Here is a 20,126-nt window from a genome sequence, read left to right as displayed (position 1 = left end):
AAGTTTGATTGGTGCATCTACATCAAAAAGTTTAAAAGAAATATACACGTTTCAAGGAGATATATTTACCTTAAAAGACCATGGCAAAGGGTTAAAGGATAGTTGCTTCGTTGGTAGGGCCTAGGATTGTCGATTTGTTTAAATTTCTTTAGACTCAAATTATGACAAGACGGACAGCATCGGCTCGTGTTGAATTCGTCGATGAGTAATAGACTAAGATGATTTCGTAAAAGAAGTCGTCTCAATCCGATGCCTCGAATTGGTTCATGATAACGTGCGTTTGGGGCAGACCAGTTTCCCAAGACAAAGATCGCATCCTTACCGAACTTTTGCTTTAAAGAATTTATAAGCTTGCATGTCAGCACGTTGTTTGTTAAAATACGCAGCTAAACGCAACTTCCGGAGCATAAATTGTGGGTTTTGAGAAGACGTTGTTGTATACCCATAGAAATTGTCGAGGACGGCGTAATTCTGGCCTAGACGTTCGAGGAAACGACGGTAACCCTCCATTTCCAGTGAGCTGCTTTGGTTTTCTGCAAGAATATTCTCGGCTTGATAAACAGCAGGATTGTTCGACTTCATTGCTTGTAGAATATTACGATACTTTTTGGATTTTCTGGTTTTGTCCTGGTCCTGCTTAGTATATCGAAACTTAATAGGAGTTTCTACAGTAGATTTTTCATCGACACAAAACAAAAGGTCTCTTCTTCCGGGATCAATAGCAACACATCGACCATTCACAGCTTTATGTTCTTGAGTACTTAAATCGCTGATATACTTGAACTTCTCATCTGCCTCTTTTATGGTTGAGGTATAAGATGACTGCCTGTCTATTCTTTTCTTAAGAACTGTTACACCAACACCGTCTGTCTGAATGGTACCGCAAAACCGAAGGAGCTTGTTCTCTTCTTGGGCTTTAAAAGGTTTTGCATTTAGATCAACCACTTGCTTCCAGTAATCCAGCTTATCAATATTATTGGACCATCTGATATCTAGAATGTTTTGACAAAGAATCTCACTATCGATTTGTACATAACCAGGAGACCATGAACGACGGAGAGGAAAGCAACGAAAAGGAGATAAACCTAATGTTTCGAAGAGACGAGCTAGTTGAACAAATGCCATAAAGTGATTTTCAGGTTGCGCTTTTGCATCATAATAGATGCTGTGTTTTTTAAAAGAATACGATGTACCATACGAGTCCAAAACAGGTCTTAACGCGTTGTATGCATTTATTTCTACCTGTGAATTTTGTGGCAGTAAAGTCATGTTTGTGGGACGTGTGCTGATGGCCACTTTGAAATTTTTTGCGGTCTGAGTTACATCTTGGAAAATAAGATCTTCGATGATTTTGGGGTCGACGCCTTGTTCTAGAAGAGCTTGCTTCATTTCCGCCTTTCTCTGCTTGACGTTCAGTAAAACATTGATTGATTGTCTAAGATGTTGACCAAATCTCATGCTGATGTTATTGATATACGACTGATATATTTTTTTTCCTTCGATCAGAGAAAACTGCTGAGCATACTTTAGTCTGAACCTTTGATAGTTTGTGATATTCAGATAGCTTGGTAAATAGCGGCTAATATAATTGCGATACTTTATAACTTTTTCTGCGCGAGCATTTCCCTTTGTATAGTCTACCAAAGAAAGCCATACTTCAGCAAAAAATTCTTTGTTGATATATTCTTTGAGGTCACATTGAGGGTCTGCTTGCAATTCATTGAGGAATATATACTTGGAAAAATAATATGCATGCTTTGTAGTAGTATGAACAACTCTAACAAAATTGTTTAATGTTGTCAAAGACGACTGCTTCCAACCGATGCCAGTAATTGACGACTTTACTGCGATAATCCGGTCTTTTGTCGGGCGAGATGCCTCATCCATGATACACTATATAATGGCAGTATAAGAAAGGTTACTTCTAAAATAGCATATAAATATTACCTAAAAATTCGGAGAGGGTTAAAAGCTGAAAGAGAAAGAAGTTTAGTCAAAGGGAGAAGATCGTCTATATCTCTCTTTTTTTTTTTTTGAACATCCAATGATTTCCCTATGTAATATGGTACTTTTTTCCGGGCCGGAGTGTACATAAAACATTAAGAACGAATACCAGTAGTGTGTTCCCTTACACTGTTAGAGTAATTGAAGAGTACATGTGTTTGTAGGTGGTAACAGATACACTGTGTCTTACTCAAATACAATATAAATTAGATAAAAAGATAAAATTAATAAAACGAGCCTTTTACACCCTAATTTTGAAGAATGACAACTACCCTTTTGAATTTTGGGTTTTGTCATTATAGTGAAGAAGAGCGTTTATTAGTTTAGTTTATTAAGTCAAAAGGTAATTTGAATCCAGATACAGCATCTTAAATGCATATAATGACTGTTTGGATTATAAAATATTTTATTTTCGTTTATTTCGTTCAATTATTATCAAACTAATTTTTCTTTTATTCTTGATCGAATTTTTTTTCTGAACTTGAACGAATTTCCTCCTTGCTCTGCACGAATAATTTAAAAAAATAGATTATAGCACACCTTTTATAAAAATGATGTTGTAACCACATGTTTTTGTTAAGTCAAAAATTAAAGAATGAAAGCTGAGTAATCAACACCAATCATCTTTTTGACCACATTTTTAAAAAAAAAATTATCTTTTCTGTTAACTGTGCCATCAATTACGATTAAAGAAACGAACCCCCTCCCCTTTGCAAAGGAAGCCTCAAATTATTAAGCCACCTCCACCTCAGTTTGCTGTTGGAGTAGCTCTTTTTTTTTTCATACACAACTCTTCAACATTTCAAGTTACTCTAACTCAGACGTCCATTTGATCCTGTTACCGAGAAACAGGGCTCATTGCACCTTTATCGGACTGACATGAGATCAGTCCAACACGTTATTCTGTCTTTGAATTTTTGTGTTAATTATAGCTTATTGGCAGCAAAGGACGGTGAAATCCGGTTTGTAAAAGCACAGCAGTTCAATTCTACTATCCCCGCGCACTCACCTTAGCGCGCGGGTTAATACCTTTTCAATTTATCCTAAATATGTCACTAACGTGTGACGCTTGTTTCCTTCTCTGCCTCTAATTATATCAACGACATAAATACAAGATTAGATATACATTTAAATCAATACGACATTGCTGACTATGCTTTACATTTTGGTTGTGGTAGATGGTTCAGGTGCAGGCACGTGACTTAATTCAGACTCACATGCTGGCATGCTGCAGCTTGCTATAATGTCATCTTCTGCCTCCCCAAGACGCACTAAAGCATTAACAGCAGAAACACAGATGCTATATTCGGTCGATTGTCTTGCCAAATTTGCTTCCAGTGCTTGCCGATATGTTGCCTCTCGTTGACACAAGATTTGAAACGCTTAGTTCTTAAAACTTGGCTGTATCTCTGGTTCGCAGAGGATTTACCGCCGTAGTTAGGGACTTCAATAAAAGTCTAAATATTGAATGCTTGATGCACCAGTCTATCGATCTTTTTTTTTTCGGCGCCACTTTTGTTGTAAGGAAAAAATACAGCAATGTCTATATACGTGCTTTTTGTTAATATCCAGGATCAACATCATAATAGAAATTAAATACCACTTACAGCAATTCCAGCCTAAACCCACGAGCTCCACCTGGGGGGTTTTTCATTGTATAATGAAGATTATCCGTAGCCGTAATATCGAAACGATTTGAGTAAAACTTTGTTTTTTTAAAAAAAGGTAAAATTTTAGAGTTCCTTGAAAAACCAAAAGTCATCATTAACTAACCTTTTCAATGTACGTATTACTTTCTTTCGTATGAAAGTAATACTGTCTCGACAGTTTTATATTTTGGTAAAGAAAAAGGGAAGAGAGAAGTGTGTGGACGAGTTTTTATTTATAGACTAATAAACATGAGATAAATGATTCAATTAATTATCTAATCAACCATAATGTTTGAGCCTTTACTTTTAATGGAAACATCTGCAAACAACCCCAAGAATAGATATGTACAAGTAAATTTAGACTTGTTAATAATCTATCAATGTTTCAATAATAACATGTACCAATAGTCAGCCTATTTTATGATAAATCAAATTGATTACATCCCGTGAAATTCAGAAAAAGTTTAAATCGTATAGTACGTTGTTAGACATTAACTCTTCTTAGGCGTATATGTAGGCTTTAAGAGAGGTATGATATCGTGAGGATATCATAAAATGGGTTACAAATTAAATTAGAGTGGCGTAAAACCTGTTAAAAGTGTAATGCGTGTAACGAAATCTGAGTTTGAGCATTGATCTCACGTCACTCTACTTAAATTACCGAGCATTGTCCAGTATTCAATTGGATTGAGCATGATAGCCATTCGAAGGTTAGTAAAAGTATTATGTTAGAATGAAAGGTGACGAGCAAGTCAAGTGAACAACGGAACGACAAAATAGGCTGGCATTGCTAAAGCGATCACTATTCTTGGCCCAAAGAACTCCAAAGCGAAATCCGAAATGTTTTTTTTCTGATCTTATAGTTTACTCGCACGTAATCAAATATGTCAATTTTTTTACAACCAATGACCTAAAATGCATCCATTCTATAGAGCTGTAGGACAATTTAAATAAAGAAATACTTTTCATGTACCAGTATTATCACACAAATGGCTTTAAACGAAATAACTGTTAATGAACTCATATGTATAAACATATATTACGGGCAAAGTTGTAATGTTATATTGATGGTTAGAATGAATCAGCCACGTTTTTTTAAGATGCCTTTAAAGGTTTCCATATCTGACAAAATATTGCTTGGAAAACTATATAATTGATTGGGTCAATTTCAAAAATAGATTAGAATACAAATAAGAGATTTACCTGTACTCTCGAAAATGTGCTTCTCTAGATTATAAATGGGTACATATGTGTGTGTGTTTTGCTGCTTCGTATTTTATTGTTTGAGTTAAAGACTCGATTAAAATTAGCTTGAGAAAGCCTATGACTTCTTTAAAGAAAAGAAAGCTTGTCAGTGGTAGAAAGCAGTAACCAATCATTATGCTAGTTTAATTGAAGACGTTTTAGCTGAGATGGAAATGAAGGAATATTACCACCTAAGCGTGGACAATGCGCCCATACATACAGGTAAAATACTTGGCGAGATAATCTAATAGCGCAGCTACAAATACACCAACCTACCATCTTATTCTTCAGAACTCAACCCAATAGACCAACTTTAGTCCGCTTTTAAAAGTAGTGTGAAATGAAAGTTTACACTCAAAAAACATACTATTCCTCAAATAAGTGCAGATAGTAGTCATAAAGTTCCTGAGCCATCTTTTGAGGGGTTTGAGAGCTATTCTTTTAGATGGGTTAACAGCCGCCCCTATTTAATAAACATCTTGTTTTGTTTAAAAAAAAAAAGGCACGGCACTCTTAACTTGTGCGACTATCATTGCATCATTTTCCCAAAAATAATTTTAAAAACCGATTTTAAAAAAGCCTTGTTTTTATGGACGTGTGTAAAATGATTTTTCTGTAAATAAAGACATCATCGGCTTTGTTTGTATTCTTTGTGAGAATTTCCTCTGGTCTAATAAGAGTATAACCTAAGAAATACTCACACCGCTATATAGAGATTCCAAAAAAGTTGCATGACATTCTCGACTAGCTTGACAATGTTTACCCAGCGTAAATAAACTTACCAGGATAATCATTGTAGCCATATTTATTGTCACTATTATCGTCTGCAGCAAAACTACATCAGAATGAAATCACAATAAAAATCGAGTTTCTATTATCTGCACAATTTTTCTTTTTTTTTCTATAAACGCTAAGCCTAAAATGTTTATTTTACACAAAAACTAAATGCTTGCGTTTACAACTTGATTATTCAATTCCCGCCTTGACGTGCCTGATTTTAGTAGAAGGCATGCAAGCCAGGTTTATATTGCAGGCCCTTTTTTTGGTTGTTGTTGTTGTTGTTGTTGGGGGGGGGGGCACTACTGCTGCATGACATGCTATGATCATTTTTTGTAAGAAAAAAAAAAAGAAAAAAGCAAGACGTAAAATTACTTTTGCATATTCTAATGAAACTTTGCTTTTTGTTTGCCTCGTATTTTCTGTATTCTATTTTTGCAAAGCCAAACAAAAAAAAAAAGCGTGACATTTTCAGCCTTCATCATCATCCTGGATAATATAATATACAACAGGCGGTACTTCAAATTGGGAAAAATAAATAAATTTTTCTGGTATTTTCCTTTTTCTCTCCCTCTCCTTTTTTATTTATTTTTTATTGAAAATTTTACATACACTATTTTTAAATGACAGAAGCAGCGCAACAGCTAAACTTTGAAGGTCATAGCATGGCAGGGATAGATGCATTTCGAAGCCCATTTTTACTAGATAGTAAAAGAGATACCACTTCAATTGCTGATCATATTAATTTTCAACTTTCCCAATATAACAATACTATTCCAGTTACAGCAACAACAACAACAAATCCAGGTTTTGTCCCAGCACCGGATTCAGCCATCACCACATTTATTAATAATCATGCTGCAAATAATAGCGACTTAATCGATATATCCAATCAAAACCAAGTAGAGCATGTGTTGGAGTGGGCCCCCAACAAACGATATTGTAGATTGAATACGTTACTAGGAAAGGGCGCATTTAAGGTTGTACATAAAGCTATGGACCGTGAAGAAGGCTACGAAGTAGCATGGAACGTCCTACATGTGAGTAAAATTGTGATAAAAAAAAATACATACACATTACTCACACATACACAGATTGGACATGATAATAATAAAGACGTAGGGCATGAGATCGAAATTTTAAAATCAGTTCGTCATCCCAACATTATTGCGTTTCATGATGCCTGGTTAAGCGAGAACCGTACAGAGTTCATCTTTGTAACAGAGCTCATGACGTCTGGCACCCTAAGAGAATACATTCGTAAATTAAGCTTACCAAATCCTAAAATTGTCAAGCGATGGAGTCGACAAATCTTGAAAGGTTTAGCTTATTTGCATGGCCATAATCCTCCCATCATTCATCGAGATATCAAATGTGATAATATCTTTATTAATGGTGCTCACGGTGAGATCAAAATTGGTGATTTAGGAACCGCTGAAAACATGTGGTTGGGCGATAAAAAGTATACATTGATTGGTACACCCGAATTTATGGCACCCGAAATGTACGAAGAAGAAGGTTACAATGAGAAAGTCGATTTATACGCATTTGGTATGTGTCTCATGGAAATGACCACGGGTGAATATCCTTACGCCGAGTGCACAAACACTGCTCAAATCTACAAGAAAGTTTGTCAGGTACATGTCCCTTATCGTCATTGATTATTTTTTATACTTACCCTTTTCTTTTTTTTTAAAAAAAAGCATATCAAGCCAGATTCCCTAGCTAAAATTCAAAACCAGCAAGTACTGGAAGTCATCAATAGTTGCTTATCCACTAACGAGACAGAAAGGTAACTTTTTTTTTTCTTTGATGTAACAAACATAAATTGACGTATTTTTATTTATGCTCGTCAGGTTGTCGGCACAAGAGTTACTCGAATGCTCGTTTTTGGCTGTCGAACCCGACGTAGTCATACTGGAGAATGACCCATCCCATACCATAGTGACCTTACAAGTCGTATTCAAAGGTTCTGATAAATTATCAGTCAAATTTGAATTTAATACCGTAAGAACCTTCCCCTTTTGTTCATGAAAGAAATAATTACTAATTTGCTTTGTTGTCTTTAAAGCAAGAGGATACAGCAGAGGAAGTTGTAGCCGAAATGGTAAGTACAAGCAAATATAAACTAAAATCTAAATACCAACCAAAAAAAAAAAAGATTGAAGAACAGGTGTTACCTGAGAGATACCAACAATGGATTACGGGCGAAATCAACCGAATCTTACGAGACATTGAAAAGGAGGCAGAATCCGACCTAGAGAAATTTAAAAACGGCGATAATCAACAGGCTGTTTGGCGTAGAGAAAATGATATCCGATCCGAATTAGAGAAATCTAAATTAGAACTAGCAAAAATTATGGAAACTGTCGTTGAATATGAAAACAAGTGTGAGTACTTGAAAGGCATAGCTGTACTCGCAGAAGAGAAAGAATCTCAGGCCTTACTCGAATTGGAAAGGACTGCAGCTAAAATCTATAATGAAGACATGATGATGGTCTTATCTGACGAAGAAACTTCGTTGGAAGATCCACAACATGTCGTATTGCATTTAAACAAAGTAGTCTCAAAAGGTATGGACTCCCCCCTTATCAACCCTTTATATATGATGAATAGGTCTTTTGTAAACTTCAAAATCCATCTATATTTTAGAGTATTTCGATGATACCAGTATTGACGTGTTTGTCAAGGACACTGCAAAAGCAACAAATCGTAGTCTGTCTAAAGCTGCTGAATGGACTCAGAAATTAAAAGATCAGGATATCATGACAGTAGGCGATTTAAGGGAATTATTTGACGAGGATTGGTCCTGCATAGGTCTTACTGTATTTGCTATTCGTGCATTAAAGAATATGCTACGTAACATAGATAATCACTTGTAAATATATTTTTTTTTGCCAAGATTTTTTTTTATCGTCAGATGATAGTGTATAAAAAGAGCTTTTTTTCCTTCTCTGTATTATTTCTTTTTTCTTTTCAATTCATTTATTTTTTTCAGAAAACATGTCTAAATTGCACAATAACCCTCATCTTGAGTTGCCTCCTGCTTCAACTTCCCAACAGCAACAGCAGCAGGAACAACAACAACAACAACAGCAACACATTGCTTCGGTGTATCCAAGGTTACCTTCTCAAGACGAATTGCCAAGCTATACACCTTATCCTTCTCAGCAGCCACAAAAGCTCTTGTACAACCAACAACCTCAATACCAAGGATCTCAGTATCCACAACAGTACCCACAACAATACCAACAATACCAACAAACACCACAACAATACAATCCACCATCGCCACAACAATACAACCAACTACCGCAAACACCACCCCCTCCTCCATTCTGCAACCATGCGCCACAGCCAATGTATTATGGCAGCGTCGCAGCTCCGAATGTGAGTATGCCCAGCCCGATGCCAGGCCAAAATAGTAATGAGCAACCATTTCACGTTGAACCTATCAACGGGCTGCGAACCGAATCTGAACTAGTGGAATGTCCTCATTGCCGACAATTGGTGTATACGGTAATAGACTATGACGCTGGTGTTTGTACCGGACTCTCCATCGCAGGTTTATTTTTAGCGGGATGCGGTAACGGTCTTTGTTTACTGCCTTATTTATTTCCTTGGACCAAGGATGTTACACATCAATGCCCATCCTGTAAAGAAAAAATTGCTACGTTTACAAGACTTGAAAGAGATACAAGAGTTCATGCTCCACCTCAATAATATCTATTTATCTATCTATTTATTCCCATCATCATAATAAAATTCTTTTAATTACAAAATTACATTTTTTCTTTCTTTCTTAAGCCGTTAAAACTTGATCAAATTCACCACTCTCAATCATTTCCTTGACAATATCCAAACCACCTAATAACTCACCCTTGTAGAATAACATGGGGAATGTAGGCCAGTCAACATGAGCCTTCATACCTTGTCTGACCTCATCATCCGACAGGATATCAAAATGACCGTACTTCACATGACGATCGTTTAATAAGGCCACTAATTGCTTGGAGAATCCACAACGAGGTTCCTCTGGTGTGCCCTTGATAAACACCATCACGGGTTGTTTCTCAATAAGCTCCTGAAGACGTGTGGATAAATCTTTATCTTTGGGTAACATTTCCTTGAACTCACCAGACGCAATCATTTCCTTAATAATATCTAAACCTCCCATTAACTCTCCATTCACATAGACTTGAGGGTAGGTGGGCCAATCGGAATAAGCCTTTAATCCTACATAAATCATGGTTTCAGTTATACTTTACTCTATACCTCCCCTTCTTTTTTTTTTTTTTTTTTACCTTGACGAACATCCTCATCAGCAAGAATATTGAATGAACTGTATTTAACCTTCTCCTCGCCTAAAAGCTCCACAAGTTGGCGAGAGAAACCACAACGAGGCTAAAAGATGTATCGAATGAGTCTCTCGTTTTATTGATCCCATGATAATAACAATCCGTCTTACCTGTTGAGGGGTTCCCTTGATAAAGATCATGACGGGAGCACTGTTGACAAGTGCCTTGAGACGAGCGTTGAGATCTCTGACGGGTTTGACATTACCTGAGTCCGTACCTGCTGCGGTGGCTGTAGTGGTATTTGCAAACTTGTTCAAGACACCCTTGGCATGTTTAGACACAGCATTGGTTAATTCCGCAGCCTTAGCACCTTCGATTTGATCTGCAATCTTACCGCCCTTTACAATGATAAAGGTAGGGACGGCAGAGATCTCGAAAGTCTCAGAGATATCAGGGTATTCTTCAGCTTCAATCTAATGGGGGGAATAAGTCAATCCATATATCTACTATGGGGTATGTTGAGCGTTCTTACCTTTAAGAATTGAAGAGCAGGGAATTTGCCAGAAAGTTCAGCAAAAACTTCATTCATTTGTTGACAAGGTTCTGCCCAAGAGGCCCAAAAGTTTAATACAAACACGGAATCCTTCTTACTGACAAGGTCGTTGAATTGTGCGTCAGAAGTGATCTCTGTCAAATTGCTCATTATGATATATAATATGTAAAAAAAGGGTGGGGGGTTAAACGAAAAGAAAGAAAAAACAAAGTGAGAACAAATATTTTTTTTTTGATTGGTAAGAAAAAAAAAACTAGATGAAAACGTGCTTTTGATTGGGTTAGCTTACAAAGATTCATCTTGCTTTTTTTTTTCAATAGCCGAGTCTGACAGCTGAGAGATCTTTTTGTTGTCACAACTGATCTCTCTTCATAACGGTTTATGAGAATGCTTCTTCATCCATTGTAAAGAGACGTTGTGATGGAAGGTTTAAGATTAACCTTTCAGAGAAATGAATTCAAAAGGGGGTTATGATAAGGGCATGGTGAGTTTAATCAAAAATTAATTTATGCAAAGCCAGGTTACATAAAAGCACGCACTCTCTTTCTTTCCTCATATTATATCAGTCGGAAATGCATTGAATCACACATACACACTCACATTTTGTAATTGATGGAAGATGGCGTCAGACAACCTTTCTGGCTGTGGGAAACCTGTTTTGAAAACATGAAAATTGTTTATATTGTGAAACAATTATTAAAAATAGATGGGCGTAATAAACCTTGTCCATTTTATCACTCACTCTCTTTCTTTTCTTCTTTATTTTTACCTCATGTCCTTTGCCTGCCCCATTTGCTTGGACCATATAAAAGAAGCACCGTCTGCCAACAATGTAGACAACCATGTTATGGCAACTCCATGTGGTCATGTGTTTCACCGTTCATGGTAAGCTGCACGGTCCTTATCCCCCCCTTTTTTTTTATGAGCACAGCCATTAAATAAACACACACGCTTTTAGTATCTTTAATTGTCTCGACCGTAACCAACGCTGTCCTTCTTGTACAAAGACATGCTATCATCAAAGCATCATCCGTCTTTATCCTACGGGAGATGAAGAGAACGAACAAGCTATTCGTAAACTTGAAATACAACTTGAAAATCGAATAATCGAAACCCAACATAAGGATGATGAAATACATGAGATGCTTGAGAGTATACACGAACAATATCAATTGAATGCAAGTCTGAAGGATATGCTGGATAATAGGGAAAAGGAATATTTAAAGTTGCATAATGATGTCAAGATTATGAATATTGATGCCAGAGCCAAAGAAGCCACCGTCATCTCGCTTCGGCAGGGTCATGAAAAACTGACGGCTGAACGCGATGAAAAGATAAAGAGTCTGGCAAAGTTACAGACTGAATTGGAAACGCTAAAAAGGACATGCTGCACTTCTGAACAGTTTAAGCAATCCAAGGAGAAATACAGATCATTGGTAACACGGTTTGAAACACTGATGGATGAAAAGTTGGAAGTAGTGGATAAATTAGAACAAATTAAGAAAGATCATGATACATTGATCATTGCTAACACAAACCTAAAATCACAATATGAAACACTTTCTTCGGAAAATCAGCCTGAAGCATCCAAAGGAGAGAAAGAGAAATACAATAAATTATTGGACAGATTTGAAAAGGTTGCAGACAAGAAAAATGCTATTGTACAGGAATTCGAGCTTTACAAGAAGAACCATCAGAGTACGGAAGATTACCTTGAATTACAGCAAAAATATAGGGATCTGCAGTCCCAATTAAAAGATCAAGCAGCCAATTATAATCAGCTAAAGGAGGAAAACTTGGAGATCAAGAAAAAGGCTAAAGAACTCGATCGTGCTTATGCGGCTCTAGAGAAAGTAAGTACAGAGTTGAAAGAGGTCAAGAAGGAGCATGCCAAGGTGATTGAAACCATGAAAATCAACAATTCAAAGCTTTATACGCAAAAAGAAAAGATCGTGAGCGAATTAAAGAGTTTGAAAAAAACGCGTTTAGAGAACGCGAACGCCATTATCAATCTAGGCGTAGGCGCTGCTATTGATGACAGTATGGACTATAATGAATTAGAAAAGAAGTATTTGGAAGTCAAGACTGCAAGAAATAGATTAATTCGCGAGTCCAATCGAAACAAGCAAAGGGCAGATAATGTTATCAATGATAATACCAAATTACAAGAAAAGATTAAACGCCTAGAGACAATTATTGCTGAAGCAAGTAGCAACTCTGTTATAGATAAAGCCAAACAAAAAGAAATAACGAACCAGTAAGTTCCCTTTTATATACGTATTTATGTTTGCATTCTATTAAAACAATCTTGTATAGTTGTGATCAACTTGTTGCTCTTATAAAATCTTTATAACTCTAAATAAATAAAAAGATGGATCTTCGGTCCATATTTAACCGGGCCTGAAATCGACGATCGTGGTGAAAAAACGATGACAAGCCAACCCCGACTTACATTGAAATAAACACGAATTAAAGGCGACTGAATAAATACCGCCCTCTTCCTTTTTTTTCCTTCTTCTTCATATTGTTTTTGTTTAGTCCATTCATCCCCAACTCTCTAATGTTTACCTTAATCAAACACTCTGGTAAGAACATGGCTCACACAAGACAGAAAGACACACGTAGAATACTGACTCCTCCTTTATAGCTAGAGCAGTGCCTCATACTACCTTCACAAGACCTTTAGCATGTTCATCCATCTCGCGTCGTTCATTAGCCTCCGAAACGCCTTCCAAAAGACCGTAAGTTTTTCTTTTTTTCTAATAAAACGAGCTCTTTGGTGTGTGGAGGTGTTGACCGATTTCTTTCCAAATAGACCAACGGCTGTATTGTTGACCAATATGGGTGGACCAAAAACTTTGGACGACGTTTACAACTTTCTTCACAATCTATTCTCGGACAGAGATCTAATGCAATTACCTTTTCAAACTTGGGCTGCTAAATACATTGCCAATAGACGTACACCTCAAATCAAGGAACAGTATCAAGCGATTGGTGGCGGATCGCCCATTCTGTCCTGGACACGTAAACAAGGTGAAGCCATGGAGAAGCTTCTTGACGAAATCTCTCCCGAAACAGGTAGGCATGATATAGATGAAAGAGGGTTTCCATGATAACAGGCAACTCATTTTTTTTAAAGCCCCCCATAAACACTATATTGCCTTCCGTTATGTTGAACCGTACACCAACACAGCTTTAAAAGCCATGAAGGAAGATCGCGTGAAACGTGCTATTGTGTTTACCCAATACCCTCAATACTCTTGCTCTACCACCGGAAGCAGTTTAAATGAACTTCATCGCGGTATCAAGGAATTGGATATGGAAAATGATATCCATTGGAGTATCATTGATCGCTGGAATACACATCCTGGCTTTATTGAAGCCACCGCCAGAAAGATCGAAGCTAAATTAGCAGAATACTCTCCTGAGGAACGTAAGGACGCCGTCATCATGTTTTCCGCTCATTCTTTACCCATGAGTGTTGTGAATCGTGGCGATCGTTACCCAGCCGAGGTTGCCGCTACCGTCGACCACGTGATGAAACGATTAAACAGCGCTTATCCTTACCGTCTCTGTTGGCAATCTCAAGTAGGTCCCAGTGCTTGGCTAGGTCCACAAACGGGTGATGCTGTCAAGGGATTTGCAAAGGCAGGTAAAAAAAATGTAGTGGTGGTGCCTATTGCGTTTACGAGTGATCATATCGAAACCTTGTTTGAATTGGATCAAGAGTATGCCGAGGAGGCCAAAGAGGTTGGTTTAACTGGTTGGAAACGTGTGGATGCCTTGAACGATGATAAGACCTTTACAGATGCCATGGCTCATATCGTTAAAGAGCATATAGAAAAGAATGAAACCGTTAGCAAGCAATGGTTACTTAGATGTCCTAGCTGTACTTTTGAGACCTGTGGTCATTCTCGTGAATTCTTTACCCATCAAAAAATATAAAAGAAAAGGAAATAAAGAATTTATTGTATATATTAATAATAATAAAAAAAAAAAGATCTGTTTATTATATACTTTTTATGTATTTATTTATTTAGAAACCTTCAACCTTAAAATGCCAGGCACCTGTTTGATCATCATAACTGACAAAGGTGACTTGACCACGCTTACGAAGTCTTTCCTTAAAGAGCTTGAAACGAGGGTGCTCAGGATCTTTGATAGCAGCACCTGTGTTTTTATCAATGGAGAAACAATTATCGATTCGAACAAGCGCTGGCATATTCAACTTGGTGCCTTGAGGAGGTTTCGTCTCTTCTTGAGGATACACTACAATCTTTTTATCCTCGATCACGACAATATTACCCATGATATCATCAAGTACAACCTCAGATAAATCAACAGGTACTTCGAATTTCACTTCACCATATCCTTTACGACCCACAGTCAAGTTCTGAACATGCTTCAAATTCTCTTTGCTCATGCCAGTCAAGGTCTCGATCGTAGGTGAGATATAATAACCATTCTTCATGGCAACAGATGAAGCTGAGGCAGAGTTTAATGTGGGTGCAACGCTAGCTGCTGATGTTGTCGTCTTGCTAGCAGTGGTAATGGTGGTAGTGGTAGTAGTGGTGGTGCTACCGGAAGAAGGGGTAGCCTTACTAGAGCTACTCGACTCTGTAAAGCTGTTGTTTTTCACATCGTTCTTCTCGTTCACGTTGTCGTTGTTGTTGTTACTGCTGCTTTGGTGAGCATTTAATTCAAGGTTAGGGTTAAATACGACTCGTCTCTTTTCAGCCTTCTTGCTATCATTTACAAGTGCAACGATGTTGGCCGTATCCAGATTTTGATCGAAAATCAAATTCTTGTTGCTGGCACGAGGAGCATATGCACCAGCACCGAGAACAGCATCATCACTAATACCATCCAAAGAACTTGTTGAAACGTTCTTCTTGGTACCTTGAGTAGGCTTACCAGGAGTATGAGAGAATCCACGAAGCTTGATCTTGGAGACCACACGAGGAGCAATAGGGTAAACATGAGGCGATGCTTTACGGTTACCACTATCAAGAGCAACAGCAGATGGACCTGTCTTGGCCGCATTGTTGGGTGCTTTACTCATATCGAACAAGGGATTGTTACCATAAGGGTTTTTATCCACAGTGGCTACTAAAGAAGGTTGTTGCTGAAGAGGGTTTGTACCAAATGAGGTTAATCCACCTGTAGCAGGTAATTGGTATTGACCAGTTCCTCCTGCTGCTTGTCCAAATCCTCCAAATCCACCGGTCGTATTACCACCCATTGTATTATTGCCACCAAATAATCCACCACCTAATCCAGTAGCAGGCTTTTGGCCAAATAAACTAGTACCTGCACCGCCTTGTGCTTGTCCAGTACCAAAACTACCAAATCCACCGGTAGCTCCACCCAAGGTAGCACCTGTAGTATTACCAAAGAGAGAGGTGGTGGGTGCAGCGGGTTTAGCAGCACCAAAAAGACCTCCTCCTCCAGCAGCGGGTTGACCAAATCCACCAGTGGCGGGGGCAGCAGAGGTACCGAAACCTCCACCAAATCCTCCAGCAGCAGGAGCAGGGGCTGTAGCACCGAATGAGAATGAATTTGCAGGTTTACTAGCGGCTGTTTGTCCAAATCCACCAGCGGCCTGTCCAAACCCACCAGTGGCGGCAGCAGGTTGACCAAATCCTCCAGTAGTAGCACCAAATCCACCAGTAGCGGCAGGCTTTTGTCCAAATCCGCCAAATCCACCGGTAGTCGCAGCAGCAGGTTGTCCAAATCCACCAGTGGCCGCTGCAGGTTGACCGAATCCGCCTGTGGTTGCACCGAATCCGCCTGTAGCAGGAGCAGGTGTACTACCTTCATATATATAGAAAAACAGAAGATGTTGTCAGTTTTTTTCCCATCTATTTTATCAAAAAAAAAAAGAAAAAAAATTATATTTACCGAATGAGAAGGGTTTAGAAGCAGCAGCGCCAAAGGCACCTGTGGAAGCCCCGGCACCGAAACCTGTATTTGCAGCAGGTTGACCAAAAGCTGAGGTATTAGCACCGAAACCACCAGTAGTAGCAGCAGGTTGACCAAAGGCCGAAGTGGCAGCTGGCTGTTGTTGTTGACCAAAAAGACCACCTGTGTTACCAAAGGCACCACCTGTAGCCGCAGGTTGACCAAAAGCTGATTGTTGTTGAGGTTGACCAAAGCCACCGGTAGCCGCAGCAGGCTGACCAAAGGCAGAGGTAGTAGGAGCAGCAGCACCAAAAGCGGATGTGGCAGGAGCAGCTGCACCAAAGGCACCACCAGCTGTAGCAGCACCAGCTGTTTTTCTACCTTGGGCATAATCTTGTAAACGGAGTTCTTCTAACGAATAGTTTTTATATTGTGGCATGGCTGTAATGGTCTGGAAAAAATTATTGACACCTGTGGTGATATCACGATCTTGTGTTGGTGCGAAATCAGGTACAGCTGTGCCTTGATTAATACCACCCGCAGCTTGGGGTTGTCCAAATGCAGATCCTGTGGCACCTAATCCTCCACCAAAAGCAGAGGTTTGTTGAGGTTGACCAAATGTGTTAGTGGCAGGTGCAACGCTACCAAATGCATTAGTGGCAGGTCGTTGACCGAATAGTCCTCCACCGGGTTGGGCAGCGGTAGATCCAAATGCTGAAGTAGAAGGAGCTATCATGATAATCGATTAAAGGAAAAAAGAAAAAAGGAAAAAGAGAGAGAGACAGAAATTAACAATCTTTTTTTATCTTTTATATCATTAAAGTGGGTCTATATACACTTACTTGATCCAAAACCACCGAATCCAGTTGAAGCGGCAGGTTGAGCTAAAATGTAAAAAATGAAAGGTCAATTCTATTTTTTTTTTTTTTTTTTTTTTTTCCGTTTCCTTTCGTCGTGTCATTCTACTTACCAGCGCCAAATGCTGAAGGTGTAGGGTTTCCAAAAGCTGAGGGTCTGGCCTGACCAAATGCAGAACCAGTAGCACCGAAACCTCCTATTAACAATGAAAAAGTCAATACGATGAATGCTTTAGAAAAAAAACTTTGTTGTTCTTTTCAATACCTGCGGCAGGAGCAGCTCCAAAAGCGGATTGTTGTGCTGGCTGTCCGAATGCTCCACCTGTTGCTGCGGGTGCAGCCCCAAACGCACCAGGTGTTGAAGTAGCTCCAAAACCTAAATCAAGTTAATGTCTGAAAGCTCTCTTTTATAAAAAAAAGTTTTTCTGTTTAAAAATCTCTCTTACCACCAAATGCACTAGGTTGTTGTTGTTGAGGTTGTTGTCCAAAAACTGAATTTGGTTGTTGTTGCTGTTGACCAAAGCCTCCAGTATTACCAAATGCACTTTTTCCAAACATTAGAATTTATGTAAAAGGGGGTTGAAAAAGAAGAAAAAAAATAAAATAAAAAAAAATGGGGCTCCCCTTCGGGTCGCTGATCCCATTTTTTAAAAGGCGTATTAGGCCAGTCCTCCGACCACATATTTTTTGACCTGCGCTTCGCTCCGGTAAAAATACGCGGTTCCCGGAGGACCCATCAGCAAACCCAAAGTTGATTTTATAATTATTGAAATATTCATATTTGTTTATTTATTTTTGCTTTTAAGTCAACATCCACAGAGGTTCATGGTAACTTGTGAATGAGATGTATCGTCCAGAAGAAATTACGTCTTGATTAGTGAAAATGTTGTCGATGAAAGTTTTTAACTTTGTAGTTGATTTTACGAAATCAGGAAGCGAGCTTTGGATACCATGTTGGCCCAGGAAAGAAACTATTGCCGTTCTTTCTGTGGAATCTTGATTGAAGTCGATGTTGAAGTCACCAGCAATTACGATGTTAATATATGGGTGTCTAATTATAAATTCCAAAGCTTCGAGCAAAAGATCAGTGTTTTGTGTTGGACTAGGTGAAGCATAAACGCTACAATATATTGTGGAATCAATTGTTACTGTGGACACGCTTACCGACGACGAGTTGACATTGCTACGAAAAATTTCGGAGGAAGAAGTCATACTCTCACAAGTTACATTATCAGAGACGTAACAGCAACATCCTACAGGTTTACGTGTAGAGCTTGTACAATCTAAGGACGACACCAACTTAAATCCTGGTATGACGAAGTTATCGGTCGGTAATGTCCAAGTTTCGTTAAGAAGAATGATATCTGATGAAAGATATACTGGATCATTTGTAATTTGATTTAAATGAGCCTGGAGACTCTGGACGTTGTGCGAGATAATTTGAAAGTGCTCTTTTTTCGTCAACTTTAAGAAAGTGGGGTTAAGCATGATTGTTGGTTGACGTTGCATTTCTAAGTATAAATCACTGCTTTTTTCAGATGATAAGGGTTTTGGCGGAACAAAAGTGTTGTTTTTGCACACAAGGGTCAAGCCATTAGCAGTTGTGGCTCTGGAACAAGCAACGTAAATTAAAGATCTTTGCATTTTATGCTTTCCTACATCATACACAACAACATTTTCGTAAGTACCGCCTTGAGATTTGTGGATTGTTAAGGCTTCTGCGGGAACAATTGGAAACTGTTTTCTGTTAACCCTCAAATTTGTTTTGCGGTTACTGGTTATTTGCAATGAAACCGGCTCAATCATAGTCCAGTTGTCCAAGACCGAACGAGTTCTTGATCTTAAAGCTGTTTGTTTTTTTCTCAAAATAGCCCCGCTTGTCTCATCGTCAAACTTGATCCATATTCTTAATGGCTTCTTTTCGCCACCAGATGATCCTTTAAGCGTGCCATAGTCAATCTGCTGTAAATAACCGGTGGTGCCATTTACAAGCCCGTCCGATGTATCCAAGTTTGAAGTGATCATATACCTTGCTTCAATTTGTAATCTAAGGTGCTTCATCAATCCCAGATTTTTGACAGTGTGAACTGAATCAGTAGCCACAGAAGCAAGTATGTGCTTGACAGCAGTATCATTCGTACAATCTCCGAGAACCCTGTCAAAACCGACAGATACGGCACCTTCAGTTGCCATGTTCGCAAGGATAGCGCTATTCATATTACGAACCATATTGTTGGTGTGGAATAATCGAATAGGCCTTTCTTCAGAATTAGAGAGAGCAATGTTTCCTGAATGAGGAAACACGGCCTCATCATTTTTTAATCCATTTAATTCTTCTTCAGTGAGCCGTAAAACCCTGCTTTGAAACAATGCGACATCATTTTGAGTCATTTCTCCAACAGCCATGTTGTTGAGTGCAACAGCAAAATGAAAGTCATCTCTTTGTCTCATGATCTGTACCAGCCTATGAACTGCAAACTCCTTCCACAATCGTGTACCAAATGTTGCAAGATAAGGGTCTGACGGAGGTTTGGTAGAGTACAAAGGTGATGAAGCTACTGGGGATAGCTGGTAAAAATCACCAAGGACTATAACTGATATACCTCCAAAAGGCAGCAAAGAATCGAAAATATCTCGTAGTCTTTTGTCGATCCAAGAAAAAATAACATCTCCAACCATGCTTATTTCATCGATAATAAGAACTTTTAAATCCTTCAATGCAATGCACATAGAATGGCTTACATCGGCTGATAGTCTATTCACCTCGCCCTTTCCATACTGGCTTATTGGCAATTGAAAAGCACCATGGAGGGTTTGACCGCGAATGTTAAAAGCAGCTTTT

General features: G+C 38.5%; 7 protein-coding genes across 7 annotated transcripts; 4 read left to right on the top strand and 3 right to left on the bottom strand.

Moving 5' to 3' along the window:
* Positions 1-980: 980 nt before the first annotated feature.
* Positions 981-2,035, bottom strand: EV154DRAFT_323436 (uncharacterized protein; the record flags this gene model as incomplete). The annotated part of the gene is made up of 2 exons (XM_051594959.1): positions 1,948-2,035; positions 981-1,893 (listed from the first exon to the last, which is right to left on the bottom strand). A coding segment is annotated over exon 2 (907 nt), but the record flags the coding sequence as incomplete, so codon positions are not given.
* Positions 2,036-6,241: 4,206 nt separating this feature from the next.
* EV154DRAFT_323406 (kinase-like domain-containing protein) lies at positions 6,242-8,624 on the top strand. Its single transcript, XM_051594958.1, has 6 exons — positions 6,242-6,715; positions 6,770-7,312; positions 7,379-7,467; positions 7,532-7,682; positions 7,747-8,248; positions 8,328-8,624. Exons 1-6 carry the CDS (start codon positions 6,299-6,301, stop codon positions 8,555-8,557), a joined length of 1,932 nt encoding a protein of 643 aa, XP_051454421.1. The 5' UTR covers positions 6,242-6,298; the 3' UTR covers positions 8,558-8,624.
* A 495-nt stretch (positions 8,625-9,119) lies between these two features.
* EV154DRAFT_400945 (LPS-induced tumor necrosis factor alpha factor) lies at positions 9,120-9,383 on the top strand (the record flags this gene model as incomplete). The annotated part of the gene is made up of 1 exon (XM_051595280.1): positions 9,120-9,383. A coding segment is annotated over one exon (264 nt), but the record flags the coding sequence as incomplete, so codon positions are not given.
* A 94-nt stretch (positions 9,384-9,477) lies between these two features.
* On the bottom strand, positions 9,478-10,562 carry EV154DRAFT_539489 (thioredoxin-like protein; the record flags this gene model as incomplete). Its single annotated transcript, XM_051604346.1, has 4 exons — positions 9,478-9,911; positions 9,980-10,079; positions 10,144-10,446; positions 10,506-10,562. The coding sequence occupies 4 exons, from the start codon at positions 10,560-10,562 to the stop codon at positions 9,478-9,480; spliced, it is 894 nt and encodes a 297-aa protein (XP_051454419.1).
* Positions 10,563-11,235: 673 nt separating this feature from the next.
* EV154DRAFT_518914 (uncharacterized protein) lies at positions 11,236-13,007 on the top strand. Its single transcript, XM_051602681.1, has 3 exons — positions 11,236-11,411; positions 11,485-12,783; positions 12,843-13,007. Exons 1-3 carry the CDS (start codon positions 11,299-11,301, stop codon positions 12,877-12,879), a joined length of 1,449 nt encoding a protein of 482 aa, XP_051454418.1. The 5' UTR covers positions 11,236-11,298; the 3' UTR covers positions 12,880-13,007.
* EV154DRAFT_518911 (ferrochelatase) lies at positions 13,008-14,540 on the top strand. Its single transcript, XM_051602680.1, has 3 exons — positions 13,008-13,111; positions 13,174-13,604; positions 13,666-14,540. The coding sequence occupies exons 2-3, from the start codon at positions 13,214-13,216 to the stop codon at positions 14,469-14,471; spliced, it is 1,197 nt and encodes a 398-aa protein (XP_051454417.1). The 5' UTR covers positions 13,008-13,111; positions 13,174-13,213; the 3' UTR covers positions 14,472-14,540.
* Positions 14,500-17,896, bottom strand: EV154DRAFT_518909 (nucleoporin autopeptidase-domain-containing protein). The gene is made up of 6 exons (XM_051602679.1): positions 17,731-17,896; positions 17,550-17,660; positions 17,398-17,481; positions 17,270-17,311; positions 16,428-17,156; positions 14,500-16,340 (listed from the first exon to the last, which is right to left on the bottom strand). The coding sequence occupies exons 1-6, from the start codon at positions 17,840-17,842 to the stop codon at positions 14,563-14,565; spliced, it is 2,856 nt and encodes a 951-aa protein (XP_051454416.1). The 5' UTR covers positions 17,843-17,896; the 3' UTR covers positions 14,500-14,562.
* Between the last annotated feature and the right edge of the window lie 2,230 nt (positions 17,897-20,126).

Source organism: Mucor mucedo (assembly GCF_025094135.1).
Source record: "Mucor mucedo strain NRRL 3635 chromosome Unknown EV154scaffold_93, whole genome shotgun sequence".
NCBI classification, from domain to species: domain Eukaryota; kingdom Fungi; phylum Mucoromycota; class Mucoromycetes; order Mucorales; family Mucoraceae; genus Mucor; species Mucor mucedo.
This window is presented reverse-complemented; position numbering and strand designations above follow the sequence as displayed.